Here is a 12,009-nt window from a genome sequence, read left to right as displayed (position 1 = left end):
TTATTATTATAATGTAATGATAGTAGTCATAATAATAATAATTATTATTATAATAATAAAAAATTCACATAAAAATCTCACAGAAAACTTCACTATAAAAACAACGACATGTTTATTTTTAAAATCTGTTTACATGGAGCACAAAAGCATGTGGGTGTGTCTAAATCAGATCTCTAGCTCCCCAAGTGGTGAATCAGTATATAATGTAGATACACAGACCAAACATAACATTATGTGGTTTCTAATATTGTGTCGGTCCCCCTTTTGCCGCCAAAACAGCCCTGACCTGTCCTGCACTGTGTATTCTGACACCTTTCTATCAGAACCAGCATTAACTTCTTCAGCAATTTGAGCAACAGTATCTCGTCTGTTGGATCGGATCACACGGGCCAGCCTTCACTCCCCACGTGCATCAATGACCCGGGCCATCCATGACCCTGTCGCCGGTGTTCCTTCCTTGGACCACATTTGATAGATACTGACCACTGCAGACCGGGAACACCCCACAAGAGCTGCAGTTTTGGAGATGCTCTGATCCAGTGGTCTAGCCATCACAATTTGGCCCTCTCGTCAAACTCGCTCAAATCCTTACGCTTGTCCATTTATCCTGCTTCTAACACATCAACTTTGAGGACAAAATGTTCACTTGCTGCCTAATATATCCCACCTACTAACAGGTGCCATGATGAGGAGATCATCAGTGTTATTCACTTCATCTCTCACTACTCATAATGTTATCCCTGATTGGTGTAAATTGGGGCTCTGGTAAGGACTCTGGCTCACTACACATTGGGACACAATTTCCGGTGACATGACATTATAAAATGTCAAGTTATCAACAACTGTTATCTTTCTGAAATGTCGCAACATTTCTGGCAAATAGTTATCAAACCCTTAGTCATTACGACTCAAACAAACCGTATATAGCAGTGTACAGAACATCAAATAAAGTTAAAATTCATTAACCTTTGACAGACCACAAGCTACTTATATTTATAGATGAAGCTGGCTGAGAGTCTTCAGGAAATACACTATATTGCAAAAAGTATTTGCTCACCTGCCTTGACTCGCATATGAACTTAAGTGACATCCCATTACTAATCCATAAGGTTCAATATGACGTCGGTCCACCCTTTGCAGCTATAACAGCTTCAACTCTTCTGGGAAGGCTGTCCACAAGGTTTAGGAGTGTGTTTATGGGAATTTTTGACCATTCTTCCAGAAGCGCATTTGTGAGGTCACACACTGATGTTGGACGAGAAGGCCTGGCTCTCAGTCTCCGCTCTAATTCATCCCAAAGGTGTTCTATCGGGTTGAGGTCAGGACTCTGTGCAGGCCAGTCAAGTTCATCCACACCAGACTCTGTCATCCATGTCTTTATGGACCTTGCTTTGGTCACTGGTGCACAGTCATGTTGGACGAGGAAGGGGCCAGCTCCAAACTGTTCCCACAAAGTTGGGAGCATGGAATTGTCCAAAATGTCTTGGTATGCTGAAGCATTCAGAGTTCCTTTCACTGGAACTAAGGGGCCAAGCCCAGCTCCTGAAAAACAACCCCACACCATAATCCCCCCTCCACCAAACTTTACACTTGGCACAATGTAGTCAGACAAGTACCGTTCTCCTGGCAACCGCCAAACCCAGACTCGTCCATCAGATTGCCAGATGGAGAAGCACGATTCGTCACTCCAGAGAACGCGTCTCCACTGCTCTAGAGTCCAGTGGCGGCGTGCTTTACACCACTGCATCCGACGCTTTGCATTGCACTTGGTGATGTATGGCTTGGATGCAGCTGCTCGGCCATGGAAACCCATTCCATGAAGCTCTCTGCGCACTGTTCTTGAGCTAATCTGAAGGCCACATGAAGTTTGGAGGTCTGTAGCGATTGTCTCTGCAGAAAGTTGGCGACCTCTTCGCACTATGCGCCTCAGCATCCGCTGACCCCGCTCCGTCAGTTTACGTGGCCTACCACTTCGTGGCTGAGTTGCTGTCGTTCCCAAACACTTCCACGTTCTTATAATACAGCTGACAGTTGACTGTGGAATATTTAGGAGCGAGGAAATTTCACGACTGGATTTGTTGCACAGGTGGCATCCTATCACAGTTCCACACTGGAATTCACTGAGCTCCTGAGAGCGACCCATTCTTTCACAAATGTTTGTAAAAACAGTCTGCATGCCTAGGTGCTTGATTTTATACACCTGTGGCCATGGAAGTGATTGGAACACCTGATTCTGATTATTTGGATGGGTGAGCGAATACTTTTGGCAATATAGTGTATGACTTCAGTAAAGGAACATAGTCAGCATCGATGCTTCCTGGTTTACTCTGTGCATTACGGGAAGGCGTGAACGTTCTAGTGCACTGGAAGGAGAAAGTGAGAGAAAGAGATAGCCCGTAAAATGTCCGACTCTCCGGTCAGTGCCCTGGTTACTGGACTAGGAGCTGATCCAGACCCTGTGTTAGTTGCTACCAGCACTAATATAAACCAGTGATGTCCATTACAGGGATTTTTGTCAGAGAAAATGAATGAACTAACATCTGTGCCTGTTTTGGATAAATGTTTATGATGTTTATTGGATTCTTATAAACTTACAGTACACACAAAAAGTATTTATTAACACCAACATTGGATGTGCATTGACTGGACTGCAGTATTACCTCCTGACCACATGGTGTCATGTGGAAAAACAAGCAACCCGGAAATCTCTCTCTCTCTCTCTCTCTCTCTCTCTCTCTCGCTCTCGCGCTTTTCATCACCATCATGGCGGACGAGGTGGATGTTGTTGACATCGAAGGAGACGAATGTGATGCAGCTGATAGGTAAACATGCCTCCTGAATACTTATACTGAGCTTTATGAGGTTTATTATGGACGTTGCTTTTCACCCAGGATTCAGTAGAGACGCGACAGGCAAGGCTGTGTTCAGAATAGCGCTGTCTTGGACATGTAGTGCACTTTAAAGGGTGTTTAGACACATTAGTTCATACCCTAATTATTGCACCTAGTTGGGGAGTTGGGAATCATTTGGAAGTTGCCCCTGGGTCTGATATAACTGGACCGGGGTTCTGACATTTCTGTACTGATTTTATTGCTTATGGAAACTATAGGCTATTCCATTTAGTCATACAGTGAACTATTATTTAGTAGCCATTTCATTTTCATCCCATAAAAACATTTATTATGTAAAATCTATCAAAATGAACCCTTAAGCTCTGATCTGGTGCCCATGAGATTACATACTCATATAAAGATCTCACCTGCTTGATTTTGCAGTGATATTACCAGGGCCATGATGCTCCAGGATCAGTACGTCCAGTCAGCTTGGAGGACTGACCCCACTGTGCTGGTAAGACTCTCTTTATTGAGAACTGGATTATATTTTCTCTTATCATTTCTCATGTTGTCTCGTTTTTTTGTCTCTCTCTCAGCCCTGGACCCTGGATAACTCCATCAGCGCTGAGAACCGAGAGATCATCGAGAGCATGCTGCTGGAAGAACAATATCCTTAATGACACACTCTTTCCTTTTGCAGCTTGCTTTTAGATGTGTGTATCCTCTTTAACTCTGTTTACGTATTATTTTGCTGGGAAGAAGGTTCCTAAAGTGGCGTGGACTGATGAAAAGCCTAAAGTAAAAAAGTAAGCAAAGTGGATTGTTCGCAAATTGCTCACGTCTGCCCGTGGGTGATTATTGCTGAAAATATCTAAAAATCATGAAAATGAGTCGTGTCTGTGTGTGTAACCTTGTGCAGGTCACCAGTGAAGAGCTCTGGAGCTTCGGCTCGCTGGGCACAAGAGGAGAAAGATCTCTTCGAGAAAGGACTGGTATGTTGTTGTTTACAGCAGCTAGCCTGATTAAAAAAAAAATGAATTACAACAATGCTGTGATTTTCTGATTGTGTTCTGAACTAGGCTCAGTTTGGTCGGAGGTGGACTAAAATCGCAAAGCTGATCGGCACTAGGACTGTTCTTCAGGTCAAGAGCTACGCCAGGCAGTACTTTAAAAACAAGGTACCGCAGAACAGCACAGACTTTGTGTCTTCTCAAGATGTCGTGTCAGTGCCTTTAGAGATCCTTCAGAAGATTGAATGAAATGTGTGGATGGAATAGAAGCCTTTATTTGTCACATATACATTACGGTGAAATTCTCTCTTCACATATCTCAACTTTGGAAGTTGGGGTCAGAGCGCAGGGTCAGCTATGATACAGTGCTTCTGGAGCAGTGAGCGTTTAAGGGTCTTGCACAAGTGCTGGGGCTTGAACCCTGATCCTCTGATCAACAGCCCAGAGCCTTAACAGCTTGAGCCACCACTGCCCCATCATCATTAGACCTAAAATTATTGCACAGTTTCAAAGATGCCTTAGAAATATACAAATAGTTCTGCAATGTATTTTTATGGTTTTCTTTTAAATTGTCCCCTTTGTAAGAACTCTATAAATCCTTTAAGCTAAATTGAACTATAAAGGCTTGTTTAAGTCCTTATAACTGGCCAGAAATGTCTTTTGACAGATCTTTTATAGTACATTATTCATTCAGTGTTAATGCAGATTGTTGTGTTTGTGGCTGCAACAAACATTCACAAAAAGATTTCTTCTGTTATGCTTTTCTTATTCATTAAAGGCTAAAGCTGAAGGTCATGTTGAAGAGTCTTCCACTAAGCCCCAGAGTGCACTACGTGATTCGCTACCATCTGGATCCATCCCTCCTTCTGTCCAGCCTCAGCCCGCCGATCTGACCAACGCTGTACGCATCGAACGACTGTCTGATGACGAGGACGTGGACATCACCGATGACCTGAGCGATGATGCGAGTCAGCCTGAGAACCAGTTGGATTTCAGGGACGAGCACAAAGGTTTGGACGAGCATGAAGACCAAAGAGAGGAAAGTCAAACAGCGTTCTGTACGGACAAGATAAACAGTGACGTCTGGGACACAGCGGAAACGTCTGATACTCCTCCCGAGGTCGTTTCTGAGGTGAACAGCAGCCACTTTCAGACAGAACCAGAACCTGGAGATCCTCGAGAGTCCTGGGACACAAAAACACAACTCCAGCATGAGGATGAGGGCATTGAAGGTACCTGCTGAATATTTTTACATATCCATCACCTGATTATCTGCTCATTCAACATCAATACTAATATCATCCTTAAACCAACTCTGAAAGCTTATTTATTTCTTTTTGGAGATAAACTTGAGAAGAGTCCACTAGAGGACACAGAGGACCAGGATGAAGAAGAGGAGCTGAAGCCTCCTGAACAGGAAGTAACACTGGACACAAGCACCATCACCGAAGAAGAAAAGCAGGCCATCCCAGAATTCTTTGAAGGTCGCCTGTCAAAAACCCCAGAGCGATATCTGAAAATCCGCAACTACATTCTGGACCAGTGGTGAGTGTGTGAGGGATCCTGATGGATTTATGAGACAAAATGGACTGTAATGTGTCATTTAAACTGTGTGTGTGTGTTAGGGATAAGAGCAAACCCAAGTACTTAAATAAGACATCAGTGCGTCCAGGCTTGAAGAACTGCGGGGATGTGAACTGCATTGGCCGCATACACACCTACCTGGAGCTCATAGGGGCGATCAACTTCAACTGTGGTAATGATCCTAACTCTGAGCTAGTTTGTGTGTTCTTCTGTGGTACAGCATGAAGATGCATTTTCATATAACATGCTTACCTTACTAGCATTCCATCATCATACATATTTAATCAAGAAATATATTCTACTGTTCTTCTTTCCACTCCACAGAGCAGGCGATCTATAACCGCCCTCGGCCGGTGGACCGCTCTCGTCTGAAGGAGAGCAGAGACAGTCTGGAGGCCTATCAGCTCGCTCAGAGGCTACAGTCCATGGTGACGATCAGTGTAGAAACCTGGGTTTATTTCTCTAGCATCTCAGATCATGTCACTGACCGTGTATTCTCACCTCACATTGGCAGATACAGCCAGGCGTACTTGTAACAGCTCAAGTAGTATCTCATATATGTGGCTAGATTTACATCTTATCTTTCTGTTCATATGTCTTTAAGCGCACAAGGAAACGTCGAGTGCGAGATGCCTTTGGGAACTGGTGTGATGCCCGAGACCTGGAGGGCCAGACTTATGAGGTAGTGCAATCACACACAGTTATCTGTATTTACTCACAAAATGTACATAGTAGATAAGCTTCCTATAATATGATTTGCATGGGATAGATCCAGTTAAAGGATCATGTTGCCAGGATCTTTTTTATATAGCAAATAATATGAATAAAATGTAACAAATGTACACAAAACATGCAGTGTCATTGATATACACCAACCAGGCATAATATTATGACCACCTGCCTAATAGTGTGTTGGTCCCCCTACACTGTGTATTCTGACCTCTTTCTATCAGAACCAGCATTAACTTCTTCAGCAGTTTGAGCAACAGTAGCTCATCTGTTGGATCGGATCACACGGACCAGCCTTCACTCCCCATGTGCATCAATGAGCCTTGACCGCCCATGACCCTGTTGCCGGGTCACCACTGTTCCTTGGCTGAACCACTTTTGATAGATACTGACCACTGCAGACCGGGAACACCCCACAAGAGCTGCAGTTTTGGAGATGCTCTGATCCAGTGGTCTAGCCATCACAATTTGGCCCTTGGTCAAACTCGCTCAAATCCTTACACTTGTCCATTTTTCCTGCTTCTAACACATCAACTTTGAGGACAAAATGTTCACTTGCTGTCTAATAGAGTATATCCCACCCACTAACAGGTGCCATGATGAGGAGATCATCAGTGTTATTCACTTCACCTTTCAGTGCTCATAATGTTACGTCTGATCGGTGTACATTTTTATTGGAAGATATATGTCAAAGACTGACAGAGTGAAAGGGGGATAATGGAGTGAAAAATATCCACGTGTCAGACGTGTGTATGTAAGAGGATGAGAAAAAGAACATTCAGCATTTTTATTTCAGCATCTGACTGCAGAGGAGCTGGCCCTTAGGAGAGAGGAGATGAGAAAGAGGCAACCAAAACCTTGCAAACTCCCCAAGCGAGGGTGAGTGTACTGTATCTGTGGAACTCCATCAGCTTGTTTGCTGTTAGATGTAGATTCTGTACGCTGTGTGTGAGGACATGATCTGAGTTCAGTGTTTCTGCTTCACAGCTCGTTTGATCCGTTCCAGCTCATCCAGTGCAAAGCCTTTGGAGAGGAAAGACAGGTAAAAACATCTGGCAGTCACACTGAGTATAAACTACAAACTTCAAGGAGTGTAGGAATTTTTAACCAGTAGTTTTTATTTTGGATTTTCAGGAACCGTTCCGAGTGATCGTGTGTGCTGAGGCTCTGGTTGTCATGGATGTGGTAAGTTTACAGATGTAGACCTAGACAAATCTAACTCTGTGTATTGTGTGTGCTTTTGAGAGATAGATAGAGAGATAGATGGGTTGGTGGGTGGTTATATTGATGGATGGGTGGATGGGTAGGTAGGTAGGTTGCATGGATGGGTAGGTAGGTTGGATGGATGAATGGATGGGTAGGTAGGTAGGTGGATGGATGGATGGGTAGGTAGGTAGGTGGATGGATGGATGGATGGATGGAGGGATGGATGGATGGATGGGTAGGTAGGTAGGTAGGTGGATGGATGGGTAGGTAGGTAGGTGAATGGATGGATGGATGGATAGATAGATGGATAAGGTAGGTTACATGGATGGTAGGTAGGTAGGATGGATGGATGGATGGGTAAGTGGATGGATGGATAGATAGATAAGGTAGGTAGGTTGGATGGATGGATGGATAGATAGATGGATAAGGTAGGTTGCATGGATGGATAGATAGATGGATAAGGTAGGTTGCATGGATGGATAGATAGATGGATAAGGTAGGTTGCATGGATGGATAGATAGATGGATAAGGTAGGTTGCATGGATGGATAGATAGATGGATAAGGTAGGTTGCATGGATGGGTAGGGGGATGGATGGATGGATAGATAGATGGATAAGGTAGGTTACATGGATGGTAGGTAGGTAGGATGGATGGATGGATGGGTAAGTGGATGGATGGATAGATAGATAAGGTAGGTAGGTTGGATGGATGGATGGATAGATAGATGGATAAGGTAGGTTGCATGGATGGATAGATAGATGGATAAGGTAGGTTGCATGGATGGATAGATAGATGGATAAGGTAGGTTGCATGGATGGATAGATAGATGGATAAGGTAGGTTGCATGGATGGATAGATAGATGGATAAGGTAGGTTGCATGGATGGGTAGGGGGATGGATGGATGGATAGATAGATGGATAAGGTAGGTAGGATGGATGGGTGGGTGGGAGGATGGATAGTTGGGGAGATGGATGGATAGGTAGGATGGATGGATGGATGGATGAATGGATGGATCGATCGATCTATCTATCTATCTATCTATCTATCTATCTATCTATCTATCTATCTATCTATCTATCTATCTATCTATCTATCTATCTATCTATGCGATGGGTGTGCGATGGGTGTGCGATGGGTGTGTGATGGGTGTGCGATGGGTGTGCGATGGGTGTGCGATGGGTGTGCGATGGGTGTGCGATGGGTGTGTGTGTGTGCGATGGGTGTGTGCGATGGGTGTGCGATGGGTGTGCGATGTGTGTGTGTGATGGGTGTGTGTGTGTGATGGGTGTGTGTGTGATGGGTGTGTGTGTGTGATGGGTGTGTGTGTGTGATGGGTGTGTGTGTGATGGGTGTGTGTGTGATGGGTGTGCGATGGGTGTGTGTGTGTGATGGGTGTGCGATGAGTGTGTGTGTGTGATGGGTGTGTGTGTGTGATGGGTGTGTGTGTGTGATGGGTGTGTGTGTGATGGGTGTGTGATGGGTGTGTGCGATGGGTGTGTGATGGGTGTGTGTGTGTGTGATGGATGTGTGTGTGTGATGGGTGTGCGATGGGTGTGTGCGATGGGTGTGTGCGTGTGCGATGGGTGTGTGCGATGGGTGTGTGCGATGGGTGTGCGATGGGTGTGTGTGATGGGTGTGCGATGGGTGTGTGTGTGTGCGATGGGTGTGTGTGTGCGATGGGTGTGTGCGATGGGTGTGTGCGATGGGTGTGTGTGTGCGATGGGTGTGTGTGTGCGATGGGTGTGTGCGCGATGGGTGTGTGTGTGCGCGATGGGTGTGTGTGTGCGCGATGGGTGTGTGTGTGCGCGATGGGTGTGTGTGTGCGCGATGGGTGTGTGTGTGCGCGATGGGTGTGTGTGTGCGCGATGGGTGTGTGCGATGGGTGTGTGCGATGGGTGTGTGCGATGGGTGTGCGATGGGTGTGCGATGGGTGTGCGATGGGTGTGTGTGTGCGATGGGTGTGTGCGATGGGTGTGTGCGATGGGTGTGTGCGATGGGTGTGTGTGTGCGATGGGTGTGTGCGATGTGTGTGTGTGTGCGATGGGTGTGTGTGTGTGCGATGGGTGTGTGTGTGTGCGATGGGTGTGTGTGTGTGCGATGGGTGTGTGTGTGCGATGGGTGTGTGTGTGTGCGATGGGTGTGTGTGTGTGCGATGGGTGTGTGTGTGTGCGATGGGTGTGTGTGTGTGCGATGGGTGTGTGTGTGCGATGGGTGTGTGTGTGCGATGGGTGTGTGTGTGTGCGATGGGTGTGTGTGTGTGCGATGGGTGTGTGTGTGTGCGATGGGTGTGTGCGATGGGTGTGTGTGTGTGCGATGGGTGTGTGTGTGCGCGATGGGTGTGTGTGTGTGATGGGTGTGTGTGTGATGGGTGTGCGATGTGTGTGTGTGTGATGGGTGTGCGATGGGTGTGTGTGTGTGATGGGTGTGTGTGATGGGTGTGTGTGTGATGGGTGTGTGTGTGTGATGGGTGTGTGTGTGCGATGGGTGTCTGTGCGATGGGTGTCTGTGTGATGGGTGTGCGATGGGTGTGTGTGTGTGCGATGGGTGTGTGTGCGATGGGTGTGTGCGATGGGTGTGTGCGATGGGTGTGTGCGATGGGTGTGTGCGATGGGTGTGTGTGTGTGTGTGTGCGATGGGTGTGTGTGTGTGTGCGATGGGTGTGTGTGTGCGATGGGTGTGTGCGATGGGTGTGTGTGTGTGCGATGGGTGTGTGCGATGGGTGTGTGTGTGTGCGATGGGTGTGTGTGTGTGCGATGGGTGTGTGTGTGTGCGATGGGTGTGTGCGATGGGTGTGTGTGTGTGCGATGGGTGTGTGTGTGCGCGATGGGTGTGTGATGGTGTGCGATGGGTGGTGTGGTGATGTGCGATGGGTGTGTGTGTGCGATGGGTGTGTGTGTGTGCGATGGGTGTGTGTGTGCGATGGGTGTGTGTGTGCGATGGGTGTGTGTGTGCGATGGGTGTGTGTGTGCGATGGGTGTGTGCGATGGGTGTGTGTGTGTGCGATGGGTGTGTGTGCGATGGGTGTGTGTGCGATGGGTGTGTGCGATGGGTGTGTGTGATGGGTGTGTGCGATGGGTGTGTGCGATGGGTGTGTGCGATGGGTGTGTGTCTGTGTGTGATGCGTATGGGTGTGATGTGTGTGTGCGATGGGTGTGTGTGTGCGATGGGTGTGCGCGATGGGTGTGTGTGTGTGCGATGGGTGTGTGTGCGATGGGTGTGTGCGATGGGTGTGTGCGATGGGTGTGTGCGATGGGTGTGTGTGATGGGTGTGTGTGATGGGTGTGTGCGATGGGTGTGTGCGATGGGTGTGTGTGATGGGTGTGTGTGATGGGTGTGTGTGATGGGTGTGTGCGATGGGTGTGCGATGGGTGTGTGTGATGGGTGTGTGTGTGTGTGCGGTGTGATGGGTGTGCGATGGGTGTGTGCGATGGGTGTGCGATGGGTGTGTGCGATGGGTGTGTGCGATGGGTGTGTGCAATATGGGTGTGTGCAATATGGGTGTGTGTGATGGGTGTGCGATGGGTGTGTGGGTGTGTGATGGGTGTGTGATGGGTGTGTGTGTGTGCGATGGGTGTGTGTGTGCGATGGGTGTGTGCGATGGGTGTGTGCGATGGGTGTGTGCGATGGGTGTGCGATGGGTGTGTGTGTGTGTGATGGGTGTGTGTGATGGGTGTGTGTGATGGGTGTGTGATGTGTGTGTGATATGTGTGTGTGATGTATGTGTGATGGGTGTGTGATGGGTGTGTGATGGGTGTCTGTGTGATGGGTGTCTGTGTGATGGGTGTGCGATGGGGGTGTGCGATGGGTGTGTGTGGGTGTCTGTGTGATGGGTGTCTGTGTGATGGGTGTGTGAGATGGGTGTGTGCGATGGGTGTGTGCGATGGGTGTGTGCGATGGGTGTGTGCGATGGGTGTGTGCGATGGGTGTGTGTGTGTGCGATGGGTGTGCGATGGGTGTGCGATGGGTGTGCGATGGGTGTGCGATGGGTGTGTGTGATGGGTGTGTGCGATGGGTGTGTGTGTGTGTGATGGGTGTGCGATGGGTGTGCGATGGGTGTGTGATGGGTGTGTGTGATGGGTGTGTGTGTGTGTGATGGGTGTGTGTGATGGGTGTGTGATGGGTGTGTGTGATGGGTGTGTGTGATGGGTGTGTGTGATGGGTGTGTGATGGGTGTGTGTGTGTGTGATGGGTGTGTGTGATGGGTGTGTGATGGGTGTGTGTGATGGGTGTGTGATGGGTGTGTGTGATGGGTGTGTGTGTGTGTGATGGGTGTGTGTGATGGGTGTGTGTGATGGGTGTGTGTGATGGGTGTGTGTGTGTGTGATGGGTGTGCGATGGGTGTGTGTGATGGGTGTGTGTGATGGGTGTGTGTGATGGGTGTGTGATGGGTGTGTGATGGGTGTGTGATGTGTGTGATGGGTGTGTGATGGGTGTGTGTGATGGGTGTGTGATGGGTGTGTGATGGGTGTGTGATGGGTGTGTGATGGGTGTGTGATGGGTGTGTGTGTGTGTGATGGGTGTGTGATGGGTGTGTGATGGGTGTGTGATGGGTGTGTGATGGGTGTGTGATGGGTGTGTGATGGGTGTGCGATGGGTGTGCGATGGGTGTGTGATGGGTGTGTGTGATGGGTGTGCGATGGGTGT

General features: G+C 47.9%; 1 protein-coding gene across 2 annotated transcripts in view; it reads left to right on the top strand.

Annotated features, from left to right (window-relative positions):
• The first annotated feature begins 2,672 nt into the window (after window positions 1–2,672).
• Window positions 2,673–12,009, top strand: part of mysm1 (Myb-like, SWIRM and MPN domains 1) — a 15,564-nt gene continuing 6,227 nt past the window's right edge. For both annotated transcript variants that reach the window (XM_058378870.1, XM_058378869.1), the window contains exons 1-14: window positions 2,673–2,822; window positions 3,276–3,348; window positions 3,431–3,501; window positions 3,575–3,640; window positions 3,754–3,826; window positions 3,914–4,012; window positions 4,623–5,076; window positions 5,188–5,389; window positions 5,470–5,600; window positions 5,753–5,856; window positions 6,033–6,110; window positions 6,954–7,036; window positions 7,145–7,199; window positions 7,292–7,342. In XM_058378870.1, coding sequence (XP_058234853.1) covers window positions 2,680–2,822; window positions 3,276–3,348; window positions 3,431–3,501; window positions 3,575–3,640; window positions 3,754–3,826; window positions 3,914–4,012; window positions 4,623–5,076; window positions 5,188–5,389; window positions 5,470–5,600; window positions 5,753–5,856; window positions 6,033–6,110; window positions 6,954–7,036; window positions 7,145–7,199; window positions 7,292–7,342 — 1,683 coding nt within the window. In that variant the 5' untranslated portion in view covers window positions 2,673–2,679. The remainder of the gene's footprint in view (window positions 2,823–3,275; window positions 3,349–3,430; window positions 3,502–3,574; window positions 3,641–3,753; window positions 3,827–3,913; window positions 4,013–4,622; window positions 5,077–5,187; window positions 5,390–5,469; window positions 5,601–5,752; window positions 5,857–6,032; window positions 6,111–6,953; window positions 7,037–7,144; window positions 7,200–7,291; window positions 7,343–12,009) is intronic.

Source organism: Hemibagrus wyckioides, linkage group LG25 (genome assembly GCF_019097595.1).
Source record: "Hemibagrus wyckioides isolate EC202008001 linkage group LG25, SWU_Hwy_1.0, whole genome shotgun sequence".
In the NCBI taxonomy this organism is placed as follows: Eukaryota; Metazoa; Chordata; class Actinopteri; order Siluriformes; family Bagridae; genus Hemibagrus; species Hemibagrus wyckioides.
Note: the sequence above shows the minus strand (reverse complement) of the source record. Positions and strands in the feature narration are given on the sequence as shown.